The sequence below is a fragment of the Oncorhynchus mykiss genome, chromosome 16 (assembly GCF_057628025.1).
Source record: "Oncorhynchus mykiss isolate SJ-2025 chromosome 16, ASM5762802v1, whole genome shotgun sequence".
In the NCBI taxonomy this organism is placed as follows: domain Eukaryota; kingdom Metazoa; phylum Chordata; class Actinopteri; order Salmoniformes; family Salmonidae; genus Oncorhynchus; species Oncorhynchus mykiss.
In genome coordinates, this window is record NC_143037.1 from 20,846,652 (window position 1) to 20,870,044 (window position 23,393).

General features: G+C 42.6%; 1 protein-coding gene across 2 annotated transcripts; it reads right to left on the reverse strand.

Moving 5' to 3' along the window:
• On the reverse strand, positions 1-23,393 carry nlrc3 (NLR family, CARD domain containing 3). Of its 2 annotated transcripts, none has more exons than XM_036946482.2 (19): positions 23,005-23,393; positions 14,535-14,720; positions 13,820-14,083; positions 11,867-13,616; positions 11,411-11,497; positions 10,910-10,993; positions 10,603-10,686; positions 9,278-9,361; positions 9,055-9,138; positions 8,529-8,612; positions 7,773-7,856; positions 6,933-7,016; positions 6,584-6,667; positions 6,304-6,387; positions 6,062-6,145; positions 5,800-5,883; positions 5,281-5,364; positions 656-739; positions 1-517 (listed from the first exon to the last, which is right to left on the reverse strand). In XM_036946482.2, exons 2-19 carry the CDS (start codon positions 14,656-14,658, stop codon positions 427-429), a joined length of 3,408 nt encoding a protein of 1,135 aa, XP_036802377.1. In that variant the 5' UTR covers positions 14,659-14,720; positions 23,005-23,393; the 3' UTR covers positions 1-426. The 2 variants fall into 2 exon arrangements, with proteins under 2 accessions (XP_036802377.1, XP_021420854.1); XM_021565179.3 differs by lacking the exon at positions 23,005-23,393 and adding an exon at positions 22,178-22,371.

Here is a 23,393-nt window from a genome sequence, read left to right on the forward strand (position 1 = left end):
CTGCTTTAAGACATGTTTATTAGGAAAATAAATGTACATAAATAATATTTAAATGTCAGTCGGGTATTAATATACACAATTCCAACGACGGTACCAATGTAATAGATCTTAAAATAAGACCGACAACAAATATCCCTGCGGTTTGTCTTTGTGGCTGTCCGTCAGAAGCTAGGTCCAATGAGCCAGGCTGATGGGTAGACTCTGCAATTCTTCCTCTACATGTCCATTGCAAAGACCAAGACTTCTCCATGGGCCATGGATGTGTTCAGAAGGGTGAAATGTGTTCAGAACATTGCAACGTATTGAGCGGGCACGAGAAGGATGGTTCTATACAACAGATGTTATATATCAATGTACTGTAATGTTTAACCCTCCTGAATAAGCCCCTGGGGACCGATGGCCTTTGACCTCTGGCGTCCCTTGAGGTCAGATCTCCACCACACAGTCTGGAGAGTTGGTTCTGATGGCATCAGAGATTACCTTTGCTCCCGACTCTCCGATGCCGTTCCCCTGCAAGCTGGAGGAGTGGGGGAACATGCATTAAAGCCCGAGTGAGTACACACTCAAGCACGCACACAGTCTTACACACACCTTTTTATATACAATATACAGTGCACACCAAACCGTGTATGAAAAGTCAGCAGGATACACTCACTTTATATAAGTTAGCTGGTGGTTTCCTTTCAGGGCTGTGGCGATGAATATGGCTCCATCCATTCCCAGAGAGTTCTCCTGCAGACTGCACACACATTACATGCATCAAAAGGCTCATGTAGAATCCAACATGAGGTCTAAGGCACAACCAGACAAAAACACTCAAAAACAAGACCGCAAGTCCATTTGGAAGTAATGTATTGTGGCAGCACTCTGAAATTGCTATCACTGAGGGAACTGAATGTACGTGTGTGTGTGTGTGTGTGTGTGTGGTTGTCTGTCTTTGAATGTCTGGATCAAATGCTTTCGACTCAAGCCTTTCATGTGATGCTTCTCTCTCTCTGACTCAGTGCTCGGATGAGCTAAGCACAACGAAAATATACCACGCATAATTACTATATACACTCCCCTACGTATTTATCTGGACAGTTGAGATAAAACGTTTAATTTTGACTCTATCCTCCAGCAATTTGGATTAATGGATTAATTTGTTTAGTATGAGGCGACAGTACAGAAACTCACCTTTTATTTGTCAAACATTTAGTATTTGGTCCCATATTCTTAACAAGCAATGACAACATCAGGCTTGGAGCCAAATAAAATGTTTTAGCTTCACTTTCCAAATAAATACATATGAGGGTGCATATCAGCATGAAACATACAGTGCCTTGCGAAAGTATTCGGCCCCCTTGAACTTTGCGACCTTTTGCCACATTTCAGGCTTCAAACATAAAGATATAAAACTGTATTTTTTTTGTGAAGAATCAACAACAAGTGGGACACAATCATGAAGTGGAACGACATTTATTGGATATTTCAAACTTTTTTAACAAATCAAAAACTGAAAAATTGGACGTGCAAAATTATTCAGCCCCCTTAAGTTAATACTTTGTAGCGCCACCTTTTGCTGCGATTACAGCTGTAAGTCGCTTGGGGTATGTCTCTATCAGTTTTGCACATCGAGAGACTGAAATGGTTTCCCATTCCTCCTTGCAAAACAGCTCGAGCTCAGTGAGGTTGGATGGAGAGCATTTGTGAACAGCAGTTTTCAGTTCTTTCCACAGATTCTCGATTGGATTCAGGTCTGGACTTTGACTTGGCCATTCTAACACCTGGATATGTTTATTTTTGAACCATTCCATTGTAGATTTTGCTTTATGTTTTGGATCATTGTCTTGTTGGAAGACAAATCTCCGTCCCAGTCTCAGGTCTTTTGCAGACTCCATCAGGTTTTCTTCCAGAATGGTCCTGTATTTGGCTCCATCCATCTTCCCATCAATTTTAACCATCTTCCCTGTCCCTGCTGAAGAAAAGCAGGCCCAAACCATGATGTTGCCACCACCATGTTTGACAGTGGGGATGGTGTGTTCAGGGTGATGAGCTGTGTTGCTTTTATGCCAAACATAACGTTTTGCATTGTTGCCAAAAAGTTCAATTTTGGTTTCATCTGACCAGAGCACCTTCTTCCACATGTTTGGTGTGTCTCCCAGGTGGCTTGTGGCAAACTTTAAACAACACTTTTTATGGATATCTTTAAGAAATGGCTTTCTTCTTGCCACTCTTCCATAAAGGCCAGATTTGTGCAATATACGACTGATTGTTGTCCTATGGACAGAGTCTCCCACCTCAGCTGTAGATCTCTGCAGTTCATCCAGAGTGGTCATGGGCCTCTTGGCTGCATCTCTGATCAGTCTTCTCCTTGTATGAGCTGAAAGTTTAGAGGGACGGCCAGGTCTTGGTAGATTTGCAGTGGTCTGATACTCCTTCCATTTCAATATTATCGCTTGCACAGTGCTCCTTGGGATGTTTAAAGCTTGGGAAATCTTTTTGTATCCAAATCCGGCTTTAAACTTCTTCACAACAGTATCTCGGACCTGCCTGGTGTGTTCCTTGTTCTTCATGATGCTCTCTGCGCTTTTAACGGACCTCTGAGACTATCACAGTGCAGGTGCATTTATACGGAGACTTGATTACACACAGGTGGATTGTATTTATCATCATTAGTCATTTAGGTCAACATTGGATCATTCAGAGATCCTCACTGAACTTCTGGAGAGAGTTTGCTGCACTGAAAGTAAAGGGGCTCAATAATTTTTGCACGCCCAATTTTTCAGTTTTTGATTTGTTAAAAAAGTTTGAAATATCCAATAAATGTCATTCCACTTCATGATTGTGTCCCACTTGTTGTTGATTCTTCACAAAAAAATACAGTTTTATATCTTTATGTTTGAAGCCTGAAATGTGGCAAAAGGTCGCAAAGTTCAAGGGGGCCGAATACTTTCGCAAGGCACTGTAATTATGGAGTCCACTGGAAGCCAGAGAGAGGAAGTATGACTAATATCCCTTACTGAAACAGTTCAGATGACCTAAGCTCGATAAATGTGTGGAATTACAACCAGCACAATCAAAGACAGGTACATAAATACAGTGCCTTCAGGCAGTATTCACATTTAGTTGTGTTACAGCCTGAATTTAAAATGGATTCAATTGAGATTTTGTCACTGGCCTACACACAATACCCCATAATAACCCCATCTAACGTTCGAAATGCTTTGAAATGTATTACAAATGAAAAGCTGAAATGTCTTGAGTCAATAAGTATTTAACCCTTTGGTTGTGTATCTTATTTAACCGACTTGCCTAGTTAAATAAAGGTTAAGAACAAATTCTTATTTACAATGACGGCCTAGGAACAGTTGGTTAACTGACTTGTTCAGGGGCAGAACAACAGATTTTTACCTTGTCAGCTCGGGGATTCGATCTAGCAACCTTCCGGTTAATAGTCCAACGCTCTAACCACTAGGGTACCTCCCGCCCATTAAGGCAAGCCTAAAAAGTTCGGGAGTAAAAATGTGCTTCACAAGTCACATAATAAGTTACAATAATAGTGTTTAACGTTATGTTTTAATGAATACCTCATCTCTGTAGCCCACACATACAATTATCTGTACGGTCCCTCAGTCGAGCAGTGAATTTCAAACACAGATTCAACCACAAAGACCAGGGAGGTTTTCCAATGCCTCGCAAAGAAGTGCACCTATTGGTAGATGGGTAAAAAAAAGCTGACATTGAATATCCCTTTGAGCATGGTGAAGTTATTGATTACACATTGGATGATGTATTCACTACAAAGTCCCCCAGTCACTACAAAGATCCAGGCATCCTTCCTAACTCAGTTGATGGAGAGAAAGCAAACTGCTCCGGGGTTTCACCATGAGGCCAATGGCGACTTGAGAACAGTTACAGAGTTTAATGACTGCGATAGGAGAAAGCTGAGGGTGGATCAACAACATTGTAGTTACTCCACAATACTGACCTACATGACTGTACAGAATAAAAATAATACAGATATTCCAAAACATGCATCCTGTTTGCAGTTTTGGGGCGGCAGGTAGCCTAGTGGTTAGAGGGTTGGGCCAGTAGCCGAAAGGTTGCTGGATCGAATCCCCAAGCTGACGAGGTAAAAATCGGTCATTCTGCCCCTGAACAAGACAGTTAACCCACTGTTCCCTAGTAGGCCGTCATTGTAAATAAGAATTTATCCTTAACTGACCTGCCTGGTTAAATAAACAAAATAAAAACTGTATTTCCTGAATACAAAGTGTTATTTGGGGGGGGGGGGGGATCCAACACATCACTGAGTACCACTCTTCATATTTTCATGGTGGCTTCATCATGTTATTGGTATGCTTGTCATCGGCAAAGACAAAGATGATGATTTAACTGAATAGAGGTAAGCACATGCAAAATCCTAGAGCAAAACCTGGTTCAGTCTGCTTTCTACCAGACATTGGGAGACACATTGACCTTTCAGCAGGGCAATAACCTAAAACACAAGGCCAAATATACACTGGAGTTGCTTACCAAGACGATATTAAATGTTCCTGAGCGGCCGAGTTAGTTTTGAATTAAATCGTCTTGAAAATCTATGGCAAGACTCAAATGGCTGTCTAGCAATGATCACCAACCAACTTGACAGAGCTTGAAACATGAAAAATTAAATGCAAATATTGTACAATCCAAGTGTGCAAAGCTCTTAGAGACTTACCCAGAAAGACTCTGTAATAGCTGAATACTTATGTAAGTGATATTTCTGTATTTGATTTTCAATAAATTAGGAAAAATGTATAAAAGCATGTTTTCACTTTGTCATTATGGGGTATTGTGTGTCGATGGATGAGAGAGAAATACATTTGAATCCATTTGAATGTTGAATATTTCAAGGGGTATGAATACTTCCTGAAGGCACTGAGGTAGGAAATTGCTGTTGTATCCATTGTGCAATATATGTTACTTTGCAAAACAGATTGCCATGGTAACATTAGCCCACTGTAGTTCATGTTTAAAGCCACTAATGTTTTGTGCCAGATCTATGGTTGCTAATGACAATACAGCCCCTGGGGAGGAGTGGAGTCGTTAACCCCTGTGGTTTCCTCTGTGCTTGTGGCCAAACGTCTGATGGAAAAATAACGCAAAACAGAAATGACTTGGTTACAGTCCTAAAGAAAATAAATTTGGCTTGTCACGTAGTTAATAACGCAATATTTTGTAGAAAGATAAATGTTATTGTAGAAATGTGCAAGTGGGAATACATTTACAAGGGCTCACTGGATCAAAAGGACTCACTTTAATGATTTGAGTGTTCTGTTTGTCTTCAGTGCATTAGCCAAAGCCTTGGCTCCCTCCATTCCTATGAAGTTCCCTCGTAGGCTGGAACACAAACGAGAATGTGACAGAAAAGGATACAAAAGAACACTACGTCTCTAAATGGACCATAGGGAGGCTGGTGACATCAGAGGGCAGGCTCATGGTAATGGCTGGAATGGAATATATGGAATGGTAAATGTAGGGTTTAAATGTGTTTTAATACCATTTCCTTCGTTCCATTTCAACCATTACTATGAGCCTTATAGTGGACTGTGTTGGGACAAAAATCTGTGAAGAAGAGATCTAGATGAATGTGCCAACAGTGGCTGTCAAGAACAGACCACAAAGAGCGAGAAAGTGGGAGGGAAGGTGTGACCGAGTGAACAATTTCTAGCAAACGCAGCGGGTCAAGAGAATGAGAGTCAATTTGTCGGTATTATGCCGCAAGGACACAGAAATAAAGAGGGAATGAGAGTGATTCAAGGAAATAAAACTCACTCCAGAGTGTGCAGGGTTTTGTTGACCATTAGAGCCTCGGCCATTGAGATGGCTCCACTCCTGCCTGCTGATACACCCTGGAGACTGTAGAGAGAACACACGTGACCGTACACACACGTGACCGTACACACACGTGACCGTAAACACACGTGACCGTAAACACACACACTCATTCTCCTCCATCAGTAGCATTTACAATGTGACAGAAATAAAGGCAACAAAGCTATTAGCTCAGTATTAAATAGCGATATGGGGCACTAACCACAATGTACAGAGAGACGTATTGGTCTTCAGGGCTCCTGCCAGAGCTACCACTCCTTCATCCCCAATGGCATTTTCCTGTAGACTACACACACACACACACACAGAGCCAGAGCAAAATCAGTCTCCACAGTCAATCAATGACATTTAACTGTTCTTTGATTTCTAGACTTGGGAATGGTACAGTTTCGTCTAAATAAAGAGCCATAGGTAGAATGAAGTGTAGAGGGCTTCAGTGCTTACTCTAGTAGCTGCATGGTGGAGTTGGTGAGTAGGGCGTGGGCCAAGGATTTAGTGGCTGTGCACTTGATGAAATTCCACTGGAGACTGGTAGACAGAGAGGGATATTTAGGTGAATTGAAATGTGTGTAAGCGTGTGTGTGTTGCCCGCATTCTCCAACAAATGTGGCTTGGTGTGGGTTGCTGCTGCAGCCGGCAATTAGGGTTGTTCCATCTCAGCAGGCATTCCCTTCACTTTGCAAGTGTGTGTGTGTGTGTGTGTGCACAGATCTGACTGACTTACCGTAAAGTAGTAAGCGCTCGGTTGACCTTCACAGCTCCAGCTATGGCTTTCACCCCCTCATCGTGCAGCAGGTTGGCTGTAAGACTAAGACACACACACAGGTATTCAATGCAAGAACATCGGTGAGAAAGAAAATAAAAACAGAGGAAGGAAGCCAGAGAAACCATCAATTCTGAATGACCCCAGCTCTAAATAGCCAACTTGTCAGTGCTCCTACTGTCAATACTGAACCCAGATGCCTCACTACGGCACGCCCTGGGTTCGAGACATTTCCCCACGGCTAGCTATTTCTGTGCCACCGTATGGCAGAGGAGAGTGGCCTTTACTGACAGGTGGTGGTGCGACTCACTCCAGGTGCCGGAGAGAGCTGTTCTCCTGCAGTGCCCTGGCCATATCCTTCGCCCCCTCCACCCCGATTGAGTTCTCGCGCAGGCTAGCAGGGAGAGGGGAATGAAACAAGAGTTATTACAAAGACCGAGCCCTGGAACAGCTAGTGTCCTCCTAAAGATGTTATGGCAGTCTCTGCATAGCTTTTGTTCAGAGCGATGGTATAAAACACTAAGGGGGGAAACTAGGAGGTTTCTTTTTTACAACACTCAGGCAGGCTGAGATTGAGTCACAAACCAAACTAGACGGGTTGTAAAAGCTGAAATCTGTAGTTGATGAAACTGCCACGTACGTTTGCGATATTACAACAACAAAAAGTTATTTCAAACAATGAACAGTTTTTTTTTAATTTTTCTTTGACATCATTGCACACGCAGTAGAACAGCAGAAGATGTACTGCAACTTGTTTTTTTTTTACCACAATGCTCCTCTACTCTGTTTAATCAACAAAACCACAAAAAAGAAGGAGGAGGGGGGGGACAGTGGCGACGTTTCCCCCTTTACGGATTTCGGGTTTAAATGAACATATCCATTTTAATCAGCGACTGATTCAAATTTGGCTAAATGTGTGCAGTGCATCCTCTGGGCAATCAGTGATTGAAAATTGACCCATTGTAAATTGCTTGGGAGACAGATGTACAGCAGCAACACTGGTGTTTAGGGAGAGACATGATAACCTGAGCAATCATAGTTGAAGTAAGCCATAATGACATACAATGGAACTGATGAATGTTTCCTCAGTCATTATACTCATTATGACTTAATTGAAGTGAGCAGAATTTCCATTCGCTCCAGTACTCACTTCAGACAGATGAGTCCACGGTTCAACCGCAGAGCCTTGGTTAACGCAGTCATCCCTTTGTTACTGATGGAGTTACTCTGCAGGCTGAAAATGGACATAGAATAATTAATTGACCCTTTAGAACCTACCGATCGGTTCTTCTATTTTATTCTATTTCTATGGTGTTCTTGGTAGCCTAGTGCTTTTTGTGGTTGTAAATGGAACTGTAAGTATTGGAAACGTTTTTATGGCAGGCTGGCATTTCTTAACTGATTACGTGGGTCGAATTTGATCCACAGAAGTGTATTGTGCCATATCACAATGTGTTGCTGAACTCATGAGCCTATTGATTTTCCATGTTTGAATCGGGCCTATAGGTCAATCTGTTTGTCATGACAGCTGTGCATGGCACATAGGCTGCTTATAATAGGTGAATTACCTATCTTATCTATCTTGTTGCCTATATCATCATTAAAAAAAATCTATTTCAAATGCCCCCTTAGTCACTTTAACCTGGCGCCGGGCCTGCAGTAAAGTAATCCCGATATAACCAGCATAAGGAAAATGTGTCAGAAAACAATGTCGCTATGACAACTGCCACTGTTTCTAACCATGTCAGATAAACAGATGGCTTATGTCATCGAGGTCAAATGAGTGCTCGTGAGAGTATTTGTATTCGAGTGTAAGGGGAATAGGAAACATTTTGAAAGTTTATGTCAAGTGGAGGAGCCTCATTGCATGTCAGGTAATGTCATGTAGTGAGGGCAGGACACTGACTGCAGCGAGTGGAGGCTGTGGTTGACGGTCAGGGCCTGGGCCAGGGCTGCAGTGCCTTTGTCCCCCAGCTGGTTACTGCTCAGACTGCAGACCCATAAAGAAACAGAAAACACATTTCAGAAAGCCGCAAGGGTGCATTATTCCGGGCCATATACTGTCAATACTGGAAGTCAGTGGTAACCAGGTAACTAAGCTAAAAAATAAAATAAAAATTAAACTCTTATGTGTATTCTTGCACCATTGAGAGCATGTCAAATGTGTATTCTTGCACCATTGAGAGCACGTCAAATGTGTATTCTTGCACCATTGAGAGCACGTCAAATGTGTATTTATCAGTCGATTTTTGACATACAACAGCTCTATAACAGTCAATAGTCTACTGTTTGATGGAACATGACATTGATTGCCTTGTGCTCCTAGACGGTCAGGCAATGAATCTGTCAACACGTTTGGGTGACATATATTTCATTGAATGTTGAGATAGACATCTTGTAGTATGAACCACTGATAATGATCAAGTTCTTACATCAGTTCTGTAAGTGTCCGGTTTGTCTTTAGCGCTTCTGCAATCCTCTTGGCCCCATCTGCTCCAATACAATTCTTCTGTACACTGGGAGCACAATGTTGACATGTTTCAGCGTACACACACACACACACACGAGACACATGCTCACTTGCTGACCTCGATAAGTTGACTGGTCACTTAGAAACACACACACACACACACACGGATGGTCTGTAGGACTCACTTCAGCGAGACAAGTTTGCGGTTGGACAGCAGCACCTCAGCCAGGGCCCGAGCGCCCTCCTCCTCAATGAGATTATTTTGGAAACTGCAGAACCGGGAGAAAATGAAAACGCAAACCAAAATGACATTTCACATTTCACTGGCATTGGTAAAAAAAAATCATCAAATGGCAATAACTACTGAGAGCAAATGTCAGAGTCGAAAATCATATTCAGTGTCTAATGAAAGTCTTCACACCTGTTGCACATTTTGCCTCCGTATATTTAAATCTGAAAAGGGATTACATTTTATTTCTTTCCTACTGATCTGCACATTTTCCAAAGTGCAAGAAAAAAACATAGAAATGTTCTAAAAACAAAGATGTCTAACAGTTTAATATTTATTTGAAGCACATTTTGGCAGCAATTACAGCTGTGAATCATGTTGAATAAGAACACATATCCATTGTTTTGGAAAAACTGCTCAAGCTCAGGTAATTTAGTTGGGGATCATTGATGGCCAGCAATATTCAAGACTTAATGAGCTCAGATTTTATTTGACAGATTCATGTCAGCACCAAGACTAGGCCACTCAACACCCATTGGAAACCCATTCTGGTGTGTCTTTAGTCTTAAAATGTGTTTAATGTTCCCACTGAAAAATAAAACAATCCCAGTGTTGGGTCTTAAAAGACTGAGGCAGGTTTTCCTCCACGTTTTTACCTGGGCATTTGCCAGTTTTGTATTTATTTTGGTCCTAACCAAACTCGGCAGTCCCTGGCAGGACAAGCATACACATACCACGGCATTGACACCACAATTCTTTAAATGTAGAGGGTTTACTCTATGATGTGTTGGATTTGCCCTAAACCTTACATCCAATTCTTATCCATGTTGTCTTGAAGTATTACTTAACAGCCTTGTTGCAAAGAAGAGGGATGATTTGGAATGGATTTTTAGCATAGGTTTCCTTCTTTTCACTCTGTCATATAGGCCAGTAATGTGGAGTGAATTCAGTGCTGTTGATCTATGCACAGTTTTCTCTCAGCTTAGCCAATGAACTTTGTGGCTGTTTTTTTTAGATTTAGATTTAAGGCACCAACTGTGCAAGGGGTGTAAAGACTTTCACTAGGCATTGTGGGGCGGCAAGTAGCCTTGTGGTTAGAGTGTTGGACTGGTAACCGAAAGGTTGCAAGATCGAATCCCTGAGCTGACAAGGTAAAACTGTTGTTTTGCCCCTGAACAAGGCAGTTAACCCACTGTTCCTAGGCCGTCATCGAAAATAAGAATTTGTTCTTAACTGACTTGCCTAGTTAAATAAAGGTAAAATAAAATTGTAGTTACTCACTTGATGGACACCAGGACCTGATTCATTTTGAGGGCTTCTGCTAGAAACTTGGCACCTTTAGATCCAATGTTGTTGCTACGGAGACTAAGCCACAAACAACTTATGCTTAACCAAAGGAGAACTTAGTTTAATTTCACAATCTTTAGTTACCACTTTCATACTTATTATATAAGCAACAGGTGGAGTTTTTTTCTCACTCATTAGAAGATGTTCTCAGATTACTGTTAAATGACTGGAACATTGTCATGAACAAACAAACATCTGCCATTCATTTGGATGTAATCGGACACAAATTGGTCTCACTCACTCAAGTGTAATTAGCGTCCGGTTAACCAGTAGTGCTCGACTCAGGGCCTTGGCCCCTTTGTTGCTGATAGCGTTCTCTGCCAGACTGAATATAAGAGAAGTTACATAAGAAAGACCATCATAATACACCATTATACAATACTGGGCATACCAATTTGCATGTATGACCTCAGTGAATATCATGAACAGTTATGTAACTGTTTAGAAAATGTTCAATCGCAATAAAAGGATAGCAATGAACCTGCATGAGAGCTGAAATGTCCTCAATGCTAAATGTCTGACAACATGATTTAATGGTTGTGTAAACATGGTCATCTCCTTGAAATGAAGCATTACCAGAATATGTGAAGGACCTGAGGTCCCAGGGGTCTAAACTCATTAAGAGTGGCTACTTATAGGATGTAGGCTGCTTAGTTTTTGGCTATTTTTCCCCCCACACATAGTGAGGGGGTTCTAGTAATTTTATAGAATCCCTGTCGCAAAGAAATTAATGGCTCCTGACCTTATCTTCTGAAGGTGGCAGTCCTTTGCACTCAGTAAGCTTCCCAGCAGTTCCATGACATCATCTTTAAAATTGTTATTTTCCAATCTGCAAAATGTACAGCATTCTTAGTATGAACGTCAAAACACTGTTATAGGGAATTGGAAATTATATTTCAAGTTTGGCCATAAATGTCACAACATATGGCAGGTTCTGCCTCTGACCTGAATTATTTTCCTATGTCCCCACATCTTACCCCCCCCCCCTTTTATTCCCCTTATCTGAAATGGTTGGCACTTTGGAGTAAAGGAGGATACTTTCAGGGATGGGAGGGGCTTTGTTGAGATGAGGAGGGTGGCTATCTGAGATGGGAAGGAGCTTATATGAGATGTGGAGGAGTTTACCTAAAATGTGGAAGGGTTTGTTTGAGATGGCGAGGCGACACAGGGAGCTGAGATAGAGCAGACACTAACTAACCTGAGATGGCTGCAGTAGAGCAGCTGAGGCAGCAGGCTTTTGACAGTGGAGTAGTCCAGACATGCCGACAGGTTGGTCTCCTCGCTGCACTCTGGAGACACCTGTAGCAGGTAGGCCAGCGCTGTGCAGTGTGTCCGTGTCAGCTTCCATCCCAGGCCGCCACAGCGCAGGTCCTCCTCCACGCTGCGTAGCACCTCTGTGTGCTGCAGCTCCTGCAGGCAGTAGGCCACGTTCACTGAGCGTAGTGACACCACAGCACCACCGCTGCCCAGGAGGTCCTGCAGCAGCCCAGCTGCCCAAACCCTTTGGCCCCCATCGTCCTTCCCCTGGGCCAGCAGGCCTGCCAGCGGCCGCACTGCCGCTGGACACAGCAACCCCGCCAGGAACCGCACAAACACATCCAGGTGACCATCCTCTGCCTGCTGGGATCGCTGCAGGGCGCTCCTGAAGTGATTCTGGAAGCCGATCTTGGGCCAGGACATGGCGCTCTCGCTGAACAGGTCAAAGATGGCACGTTTGGAGCAGATGTGGTAGTACGTGGCTGCTAAGAACTCCTGCACAGTCAGGTGGGTGAAGCGGTAGGCCACACAACTTGGTGATTCCTCGCGGATCAGTACTCCAGTTCCGAGGCCACCCTGGGTGGATGGAAGGTCTACTCCATAGGCCCTCATGTCCTGCTCACTGAAGGTGTATTTGTGCTTCAGAAGTCCGTAGAAGGCCAGTCGGCCCAGACTTCCCAGCAGCCTGCGGTTGTTCCCGTTAAGCTGGTCCATCTTGATAGGCTCTCTGCCTCTGGGCTCACCTGCTTCGGCTCTCATAGCACAGAAGTGGGAGTAGAGCTCAGTGCAGGTCCTGGGAAGGCCCTCCTGCCAGCCACTCTCCAACAGGTACCCAAAGGTAACAGCCACTATCCAGCAAATGCAAGGCATGTAAGACATCACCATGAAGATCTTGTTGGACTCCAAGTGAGTCCATATCTGACTGGCAGTATCTCCCTTAGGGAAGTTGTGGCTCAGGAACAGCCGAATTTCCTTCGGGCTGAATCCGGGGATCTCGGTCAACCTGTCCACTAGTCCCCCAGGAATCAACGAGGCCACCGCTGGCCTGGAGGTCACCCACACCGCTGCTTCAGGTAGCAGGTTGCCCCGGATGATGTTGGTGACCAAGTCGTCCACCGACACCTCCTTCTTGGGGTCTGTGCAAGGCACAGTCTCCGAGAAGTCCAGAGGACAACGGAACTCGTCCAGACCGTCGAAGATCAGCAATGTCCGACATGTACCACTCAGCACCAGGCTGGGGTCCGTCATGTGAGGGAAGGCCAGCTTCACCAGTCTTTCGGCCGACAGCTTCTCCCCAGTGTTCAGCTCCCAGAAGGCAAAGGGCAAGACAAAACTCACGTCTGTGCAGATCTCACCTCTGCTCCAAAGGCGTACAAAATGTCCCACAAGGGTGCTCTTGCCGATGCCGGCCACTCCCACAGTGAGTGAGACCCTGGGGGGCAGGCTGACCCGTGTGAGGGGCTCCAGGAGTTTGGCCAGGGCCAACTGTCTGACGTGGTGTCTCTGCGCCCCACGGGTGGCCTCAACCTGCATGAGGTCATGCTCCTTCTGCTGGAGGTCTGATAGGCCGTCGACCAGGAGCAAGATTCTGGAGGAGGAGAATTCTGGGCTACAGGGGCCAGGGGAGAGGCTCTCACTTGGTGTGGGATACTGCAACAGAAGAGCCTCCTTGTGCTCCTGAACCATGGGGTCTGCAGTGAGAGGAGAATCAAATCACAGACAATGATAGTTTATAGTAGTTTCAGAGAGGGGTATATACCAATACAATTACCAACAATAGATAGTGATAAAGCTATCTGGATCTGAACAACTTGCAGAAGGCAGATGACAATCCTACACACAACACACTCTAGCCTATAAACTAGATGCCAACCAATAGGCTCCTCCTCCTCACCGTGCATCGTGATGAGCCTGTACATCTGGGAGTCAGAGTTCTCAAGGAAGGCCTGGAGAGCGTTGGAGCCCTGGGGGTCCATGCTGGCCAGGATGGAGGTAAGGGTGCCCACCCGCTCCTGCAGCTGCCCTCCAGCTTGTACCTGGGCCTCCTCATCCTGGCTCAGCAGTTCCAGCTTCCTCATGTGGGACAGTGCCCCCTCCAAGAGGGGAGTGGTAATGAAGCGCTGCAGATGCCCCTGATGTTTCTGGATCCAGCCCACATCTAGGCCACAAGAGACAGAGACCAACATATTCAGAGCTCGGAACTCTGATTAGAACTCTCTATGTGCAATGTGCACTTTTGACTTTGAGTAAATCATGGATTTAAGTTAATGTTGATTGGTGTGAACTCTTTTTAAGTTATGTGTACATATCGTCAGTTAGAATTTGGTCTAGCGTTGCTGACAAAAACATTTTTTTTACGTCAGATGTCTGATACAACTTAACCTAACGTAGCATGCGTAAAAAGACTCCAGAACAGAGTTCCTACATCCGGTTTTCAGTAGTAAAGGAAGCTAGGTTGAATTAGTTGTATCCCTGAAAACCGGATGCATCCAGTTGTTGGCAACTTGTCCAAACCTGCTTTCATGTACAGCTCTTTCATCGATTGAGGAAATGATCAATGAAGGACATTAAGTGCAGCTCATAATGGCAACAACAGCAATAGCTTTTACCTTCCATCTCTCCCTTGGTGGAAGTTGAGGTGGGGGTAGACTGGAGGTCAACATAGCAGTCCTCTTGCCATGCGATACGCTTGTTTCTGTCCAGAATAGAATTGTAATGGGTGTTTCTTTCCATGGAGCTGTTGCTTGTTCCTGCCTAAAGATATGCCTGTCCACCTTTCTCCATCTCCGATTACTCTTGAACACAAAAAGGAAAAGCATGTCTCACCTCAGGGCACAGAAACGTGACATGTTGTGATTGAAGCCTTCTTCATTGTCAGTACAGTAACACCCTTGCATATCACTGACTTTGCCCTCACCTGATTGGAGTGTCCAAGGGCTCATACGAACAGTGTATAATAATTGTGCCAATCATCAGGGGCTTCCTTTAGAACAGTTGTGTACATTTCACACAACATTTCTGCGTGCACCATTTCTGAAAAGTCTGCACGAAAATATTGAAATGTATCAACTTGGCACACGCCATATACACGCATGTTTCTAGTTATACATCAAACCTGTCGTAAAACCGTGTGCATGTGAACGAGCATTAAAACTCCGGCTGGAAACCCCCTCCATTCACCTTTCATGGGGACAATAATGCACTTTATTTGCTGCATAATTTGGAACAATTTGGAATTAAGTCACATTTCCTTTAGAGGTGTGGGCCGAATGTTTTAATAACTAAATCAGGTTTTTGCTTTTTCAAACTAAACATGCATGCTGCAGCGAGTGCCTGACCGTGCATTCTGCAAGACTGATTGCATATTCAAAACTATTTAAAAAGTAGACTATGCTGCGAGCCACACTTCTATTCAAAAGACCAGTTGTTGTTCAATATAAACAACAGATTCCCGTGGTGTGTAGCATCCACAAGTTGTCTGAAAATACTCAAATTGGGTTTTATTAAGACGGTACACATATTTTCCCCATTTTTTTCCACAGACGAGCCATTCAATTGAGTAAATTTAATGGCTCGTCTGCAGCCTGAATGAAGGATGTTTTATGTACGAACCGTCGATGGGGGACACGAGCGTGTTGCAAGTTGAGGAAATTTAAGTAGGACGTAAGAAGACCAATGACGTAAAGGTATAATATCGCCATCATGAGACCAGTTGGGCTGTACGGGAGCCTACCCATACTGCCAAATAGTTTTATGTAAGCTTCATTTACTGTGATGGCAGATTGTTTGAATCTTTTACAGTAAAGTATGATGTATCTGGCAAAGGGGGCTGTGTCCGTTTCTGAAAGAGAGAACAATGGCAAATTGTTTTGGACCAACAATGTTTTGCATCTACCGTTTCCCCAACCTAAATACACTGAATAAAAATATGAATGCAACAATTTACAGTTCATATAAACAAATCCAGTCAATTGAAATGAATTCATTAGGCCCTAATCTATGTATTTAATGTGACTGGGATTACAGATATGCATCTGTGGGTTACAGATACCTTTAAAAAACAGTAGGGGCCTGGATCAAAAAACCAGTCACTATCTGGTGTGACCACCATTTGCCTCATGCAGCTCGACATCTCCTTCGCATAGTGTTGATCAGGCTGTTGATTGTGGCCCGTGGAGTGTTGTCCCATTCCTCTTTAATGGCTGTGCGAAGTTGCTGGATATTGGTGGGAACTGGAACCCGCTGTCATACACGAAGATCCAGAGCATCCCAACCATGCTTTTTTTTTTTAGCTACCAGGAATTATGTACAGATCCTTGCAACATGGTGCTGTGCATTATCATGCTGAAGCATGAGGTGATGGTGGCGGATGAATGGCATGACAATGGGCCTCAGGATCTCGTCACATGAATCTCTGTGCATTCAAATTGCCATTGATAAAATGCAATTGTGTTTTGTTGTCCGTAGCTTATGCCTGCCTGCCCATAGCATAACCCCACCACCACCATGGTGCACTCAGTTCACATTGACATCAGCAAACTGCTCACCACACAACGCCATACACGCTGTCTGCCATCTGCCCGGTACAGTTGAAACCGGGATTCATCTGTGAAGAGCACACTTCTCCAGTGTGTCAGTGGCCATCGACGGTGAGCGTTTGACCACTGAAGTCGGTTACAACACTGAACTGCAGTCATGTCAAGGCCCTGGTGAGGATGATGAGCACGCAGCTGAGCTTCCCTGAGACGGTTTCTGACAGTTTGTGCAGAAATTATTCCGCTGTGCAAACCCATAGTTTCATCAGCTGTCCGGGTGGCTGGTCTCAGATGATCCCGCAAGTGAAGAAGCCAGGTGTGGGAGTCCTGGGCTGGCGTGATTACAAGTGGTCTGCGGTTGTGAGGTCGGTTGGACCTATTGCCAAATTCTCTAAAAGGACGTTGGAGGTGGCTTATGGTAGAGAAATTAACATTTAATTCTCTGACAACAGCTCTGGTGGACATTCCTGCAGTCAGCATGCCAATCGCACTCTCCATAAAAACAGACCTCTGTGGTATTGTGTTGTGTGACAAAACGCAACATTTTAGAGTGGTATTTTATTGTCCACAGCACAAGGTGCACCTGTGTAATGATCATGCTTTTTAATCAGCTTTTTGATAAGTCACATGTCAGGTGGATGAGAGATATGCTTTTTTGTGCATATGGAAGATTTCTGGATCTTTTATTTTAACTCATGAAACATGGGACCATCACTTTACATGTTGTTAATATTTTTGTTCAGTGTTTGATGGACAGCATGTGAAATTCTGAAATATTGTAGAGGGCAGGCTACTGATTTTTAAAATGTATTACAGCACTTACTGGGGCTGGGAATTTAGGTGCGCAACCTGGTCTCAGAGCACTTCGTAATATTCTGTAAGTAAATCCAAGACACTCCAACGCTATGTTATGTTTCAAATGGTATGTATTAATTTGTGGATGTCCATCATTCATTTCGTATATGTTTACGATTTGCAATTCATACAATACGTTATGAATCTGAAAAATGTACAATATGTTACGAATTTGCAATACGTATGATATGTTACGAATTCCAATTTGTTGTTGCTAACGTTAGATTCAAACCCACAGGGGTTAAAGGGGTTAAATATGTGTTCAAAAAACGAAAATATTTCCTGAGCCTTCTTTATATATAGCCTAAAGGACAGACACATTCCTTATGATTTATTTTTAGACTGTCTTTTTGGCCAATTATGAATGTGTTTCTAAGAGCTATAGTAGTAAAGGCCAAATTAAATATTTTATCAAATCGTTTTTGGGGGATACATACAAGGGTCCTAAAATAAATAAAAAACAAATAGCTTAATGATCCATGATATGACCATCTTAAAACAATTATATATGTTAGCTTGGTAGAAACCCCCACCCCCCTTTGAGGTTAAGTAACCATCCAACACATAACATATTATACTAATTTGAGTGTCCCGGATTTACATTTATTATGTGTTGTATCGCAACATATGTAATGTCTAGTCTATGAGCCTTCTTAACCCTTTTAGCTAACTGTTCCCTAACCCTTAAACCTAACCTTAACCCTTTTAGCTAACCCTTCCCCTAATATTAACCCTTTAACCTAACTCCTAACCTTAACCCCTAACTCCTAACTCCAGCAGGTGTATCTCACTGATCATCCCCAAAGCCAACACCTCATTTGGCTGCCTTTCTTTCCAGTTCTCTGCTGCCTGTGACTGGAACGAATTGCAAAAATCGCTGAAGTTGGAGACTTTTATCTCCCTCACCAACTTTAAACATCTGCTATCTGAGCAGCTAACCAATCGCTGCAGCTGTACATAGTCCATCGGTAAATAGCCCACCCAATCTACCTACCTCATCCCCATACTGTTTTTATTTATTTACTTTTCTGCTCTTTTGCATGCATGTATCTCTACCTGCACATGACCATCTGATCATTTATCACTCCAGTGTTAATCTGCTAAATTGTAATTATTCACCTACCTCCTCATGCCTTTTGTACACAATGTATATAGACTCTTTTTTTCCTTTTTTTCTACTGTGTTATTGACTTGTTTATTGTTTCCTCCATGTGTAACTCTGTGTTTTTGTCTGTTCACACTGCTTTGCTTTATCTTTGCCAGGTCGCAGTTGTAAATGAGAACTTGTTCTCAACTAGCCTACCTGGTTAAATAAAGGTGAAATAAAAAAAATAAAAACCTTAACCCCTAGTGTTAGCTAAAGTTAGCCACCTAGCCTACGTTAGCCACCTAGCCAACGTTAGCCACAACAAATTGGAAATCGTACCATATACGTTTCACCAATTCGTAACATTGTATGGATTGCAAATTCGTAACATATCATACGAATTGTCATTTGTAAAACATCAGATGAATTGTAATTCGTAACATATCATATGAAATGGATGATGGGCATCGACAAATGAATACATACCATACGAAACATAACATATCATACTAAATGGAATATCTCCGATTTACATACAGAATAACACGAAATGCTCTGAGACCACGTTTCAATAAGATATGCATTACGATTCTCAAGATTCTGTATGTATTGCGATTCAATACTGTGATTTATGTATTGCGATTCAATACTGTGATTTTATTGCAATTCGATGTTTCAAACATATTGCTCACCATGTATCTGCTGCAGAAAGACGAGGAGAGCACCCCCCCATCACTAGAACTTACAGTAGCATGTATACACACTGTAAGCCTACTTCAATGGACAATATCAACTGTTCATTCACCTGTTAAATTTGACTGTATATTATAAACCGTGCTGCCTATGGCATTGCAAAACTTGAAGTACATATAGCCTATCTATTTACTACAACTAGGTCCAATTAAATGAGAGATATACATGGTAATTTGATGTACGGCTACTTCGGAAACATGAACCCACCACGGCCAGAGAAGGTGATGAATTTTTTTCTGCAATGGTTCTTAAAATAAAATCGATACGCAAAAGACGGTTTTTAGATACTAAAACATACTAACGGCTGCATTTCGGTTAATACGTTTTCCAGTTTACACTTTTTATGAGTAAGCTTTTATCATAACCCTCATTTGCACAAAACAATTGCCAGGTTGCAATACAATATTTCAATCACTAACAGAGATGTGTGTACCCATGGAGGTCTAAAGTTTGTGGGAAGATGAGCACATTCTCATGACAAGGTATACTTTTATAAATGCCAACTTTTTTGGGAGTATGTTTTGTATGCCCACATGGTTTATAAATAAGGCACCAGGTGCTTTCCTTGTGCAAGCAGGGGGTAACGACCATTCAATGTATTGAATCCAAACGAATCAATTCGCCGTGTTGCAATCAGGAGTTACATCATGTATGGTCAGTAGTGATGGTTGCTGAAATGACGTTGCTAAAAATGTAAAGACCAATAAACGAGAAGAGGTTTAAGAGAAGAGTTTAAAACGTGTCTGTCAACATGTGACAACAAGCTAAGGCTCTATAAGAGGAGATTCAGAAGGGGCCAAGCACTGCAGCAGGAACAACTGCAAAGAAACATCCATCAGCAGTTTTGGAATGAAATCAGTAAGATGGTTCCGGAAAAAGAAAAAAAAACGTTTATGAAAATCCCTATGGAAATCATACTGGAAAATGGGGAAGTTGAGCATAAGATGAATTGTGTATTATAGAACTGGGAGAATGACTTTGCTAACCTATTTTCAGGTGGCAATATCCCATCTGTGTTTGATGATGACTTCTTAAATTAATAGGGCTGAATTCACCTCAAATCAATTCCTGGATGCAAAATTGTCTGTGGAGAAAGTTTGGAAGGCTGTTGAGGAAAGCTAAAAAGCAACAGGGGGAAAAAGGCAACATGAATAGCGGAGCTTCCAAATTTGGACATAAAATGTGTCTATTCCCAAATGTGTTTTGAAAATTTTACGATCCCATCAATTTAGTACACATTTCTCATCAAACCAATCGCAAAGTCATCAACAAATGATCCACGGGTCCCACTAAATTACAGAGGCATCAGCCTTATAAGCACAGCCTACAAGTTATGTTCTGGGATCTTAAACAGTCTGACTTTGGAAACGTCAGGTTTGCTTGTAAATCACATTTACACAGTATCCACTGTGATTAGAGCCAGACTACAAGAATGCAAACCTACATATGCATGTTTTGTTGATCTCAAAAAAGGCCTTTGATTGGGTAAATATAGATCAACTTGCTTTCAAACCTATATATTAGCTGGGATGTAGGATACAATGAAAGCCCTACATAGGGGGCGGTAGGTAGCCTAGCGGGTAGGAGTTTTGGGCCAGTAACTGAAAGGTTGTTTGATCGAATCCCCGAGCTGACAAGGTAAAAAAATGTGTTGTTCTGAGCAAGGCAGCTAACCCACAGGGCGCCGAAGATGCGGGTGTCGATTAAGGCAGCCCTTTGGGTTAAATGCAGAAGATGCATTCAGTTGTACAACTGACTAGGTATCGCCTTTCCCTAGTGCTCCAATTGCCTGTGTACAGGTAAATGAGCTGAAGACCAGATTGTTTCCCACTCCATTTGGGGTCAGAGGGATACAAGAAAATCAAAGGTCCTTGTGTGCAGATTTGAGAACCAGGATACTGCCTTTGGCAATTAAAGTAGGTAGATTAAATGCCATAGATGAATAAGAGTGGCTATGTACTGTATTTGATTTAGGAGAGGTCAAGAAAAAGCAGCACTTTATTTCACTGTACTTGATATGATTACATAATAGTAACCTAGTTTAATAAAATTATATGATAATTGATAAATTGATAATTGAAATATAGTGTCTTATAAGCCAATCTGTGTTGGGCTTCTTTGAAGCATAATAATAACATTTGTGTAAAAGGAAATCATGCTCTAAACTGCATTTTTGCACTGGGGGGTCTTGAAACCCCCCCTTTGTGCAGTTATGAATGGTGCATCTGTGTGAGATCCTCAAGTAAACAAGCAATTTCCCTCTCATTAGTGTTCTCGTTTTTCCAAGTCAGTTGAAAATAAACTGTGCACTGCAGCCTAATGTGCTGTTCGTAATTATTATAATGTTTTTTTTTTACAAAATAAGTGCTGTTCTTTTTCTTTTTAAATCAAATGCATGGCCCATAATTCACAGGGCATACACCTTTTCAGTAGTCAGCATTAAGTGGTTTCTTTATTTTTCCATTAAAATTATATAATTAGAGGCCAAAGTCAAGGTAGTGATGCATTACAGACACGATGAAAGAAACAGATGTTATTAAGTAATCAAAATGATTACAACATTCTTTTTTGCAGCACTTGGCAGCCCCGTTCTGTGAGCTTGTGTGGCCTACCACTTCACGGCTGAGCTGTTGTTGCTTCTAGATGTTTTCACTTCACAATAACAGCACTTACAGATGACGGTGGCACCTCTAGCAGGGCATACATTTTACGAACTGACTTGTTGGAAAGGTGGCATCCTATGATGAAAGTCACAAAGGTCTTCAGTAAGCCCTTCTACTGCCAATGTTTGTCTATGGAGATTGCATGGCGCTGTGCTCGATCGTATACATCTGTCAGCAACGAGTGTGGCTGAAATAGCCAAATCCACTCATTTGAAGGAGTGTCCACATACGTTTGTATATGTCGTGCAACTGACAAAAATACAAATTCTTTCAAAAACATCCGTTATAAAATCTCCCTCCCCAGTCACCCTAATTGACATCAAATATCAAATCAACAGAAGAACATAAGGTCACCTTACCGCCAAGATCTTGATGTGCTACAGTAGCATAGTATACAACGGGCTTATACAGGGTTTTCATTGTAACAAGACAGACAGGGCAAAGCAAGCTTTCCTGTAAAGTCATTCTGTCTTTACCATACCAGGTATGCGCATGGTGGAAGTTGACTCAACTCATCGCCCAAACCAAACACCATAAAAGTAGCTCTTGAGGTGTTGCAGGCAGGTTGTCAGCTTCCGGTTCAGTCTGAGACAGAGTCACGAAGCTAAAAACCACATAACCTACCACGGCCTGGCTGCAATCTTCACATTGCACCTCAGACACCAACAGTGAGACAAACTGACGTGACTATAGTAACAGGAGTACAGGACAGAGCTACTCTTTGGAGATACTTGAGTAACTATAGTTGGAGATACTTGAGCAACTATAGTAACCGTCATTCTTCTAAACTTTCAAGAGCACCAGCATTGACATCCAGTCTCATCAAAAAAATGAGCATTAAGTGAGCTAGAGTGAAACTTAGTGTCAATAATTTGCAGTCAATGTAGTTTATTGTCAAACTTCCTGTCTAGGTGGCCTGTTGGGCCTCGCTTGACTGCTCTCACACGTCTGGTAGTTGCAGCTGAGTTTAAACAATGGTTTTGAAGTCTGAAGTCAGAGTGGCTGGTGCCAATATTGAAAGGAAATGAGAGCGAGAGTAAAGAAGTTGGAAGGGGTGTCAAAAGCTCAAGTAGCCACAAATGCAATATCTTAACCCATGTGGACCTCCACATGGGGGGAAAAAACAACTGAAATTGAAGCGAGTATAAGATAAATAAATGTATGATCAGGTACGAAGATAACTCACCTTGGGCGACTGGTGCAGCTGTGGGTCGGGTTTCAACAGGTGTGAGCATTAATGACCCTGAACCCAAGTCCTCTACCTCATATTGTGGGGTGGGATAGAAATGGAACAGCTGCTTTGGTTTAGTGGATCTTGCTCTCGCTGTCTGCAGCTGGCCTGAAAGGAACTCTCAGACAAACCCCCCAAAAATAGCTATCCTCTGGAGACACTTTTTCTGACTAGGCGGCTTAATTCTGCGTCAGCACTGAAGGTGCTACTTGTGACAAGAAATTTTACTAACAAAGTAAATAATCGTAAAAAGTAACTTGTCGCTCAGTTAAGGGGGGACTCTGCTCTCGCTGAGCTGTTTGACGTTGCACCTCTTCCTGTGTCACTATCTGACTTCCTGTATC

Excerpts from the sequence above, each read along its gene's own strand:
- nlrc3 (XM_036946482.2), bottom strand. The coding sequence starts at position 14,658 with ATGGAAAGAAACACCCATTACAATTCTATTCTGGACAGAAACAAGCGT. Across the intron at positions 9,139-9,277 it reads CGCAAACTTGTCTCGCTGAA|TGTACAGAAGAATTGTATTG; the intron begins GTGAGTCCTACA and ends TTGTGCTCCCAG. Across the intron at positions 5,365-5,799 it reads AAAACCCTGCACACTCTGGA|CCTACGAGGGAACTTCATAG; the intron begins GTGAGTTTTATT and ends TTTGTGTTCCAG.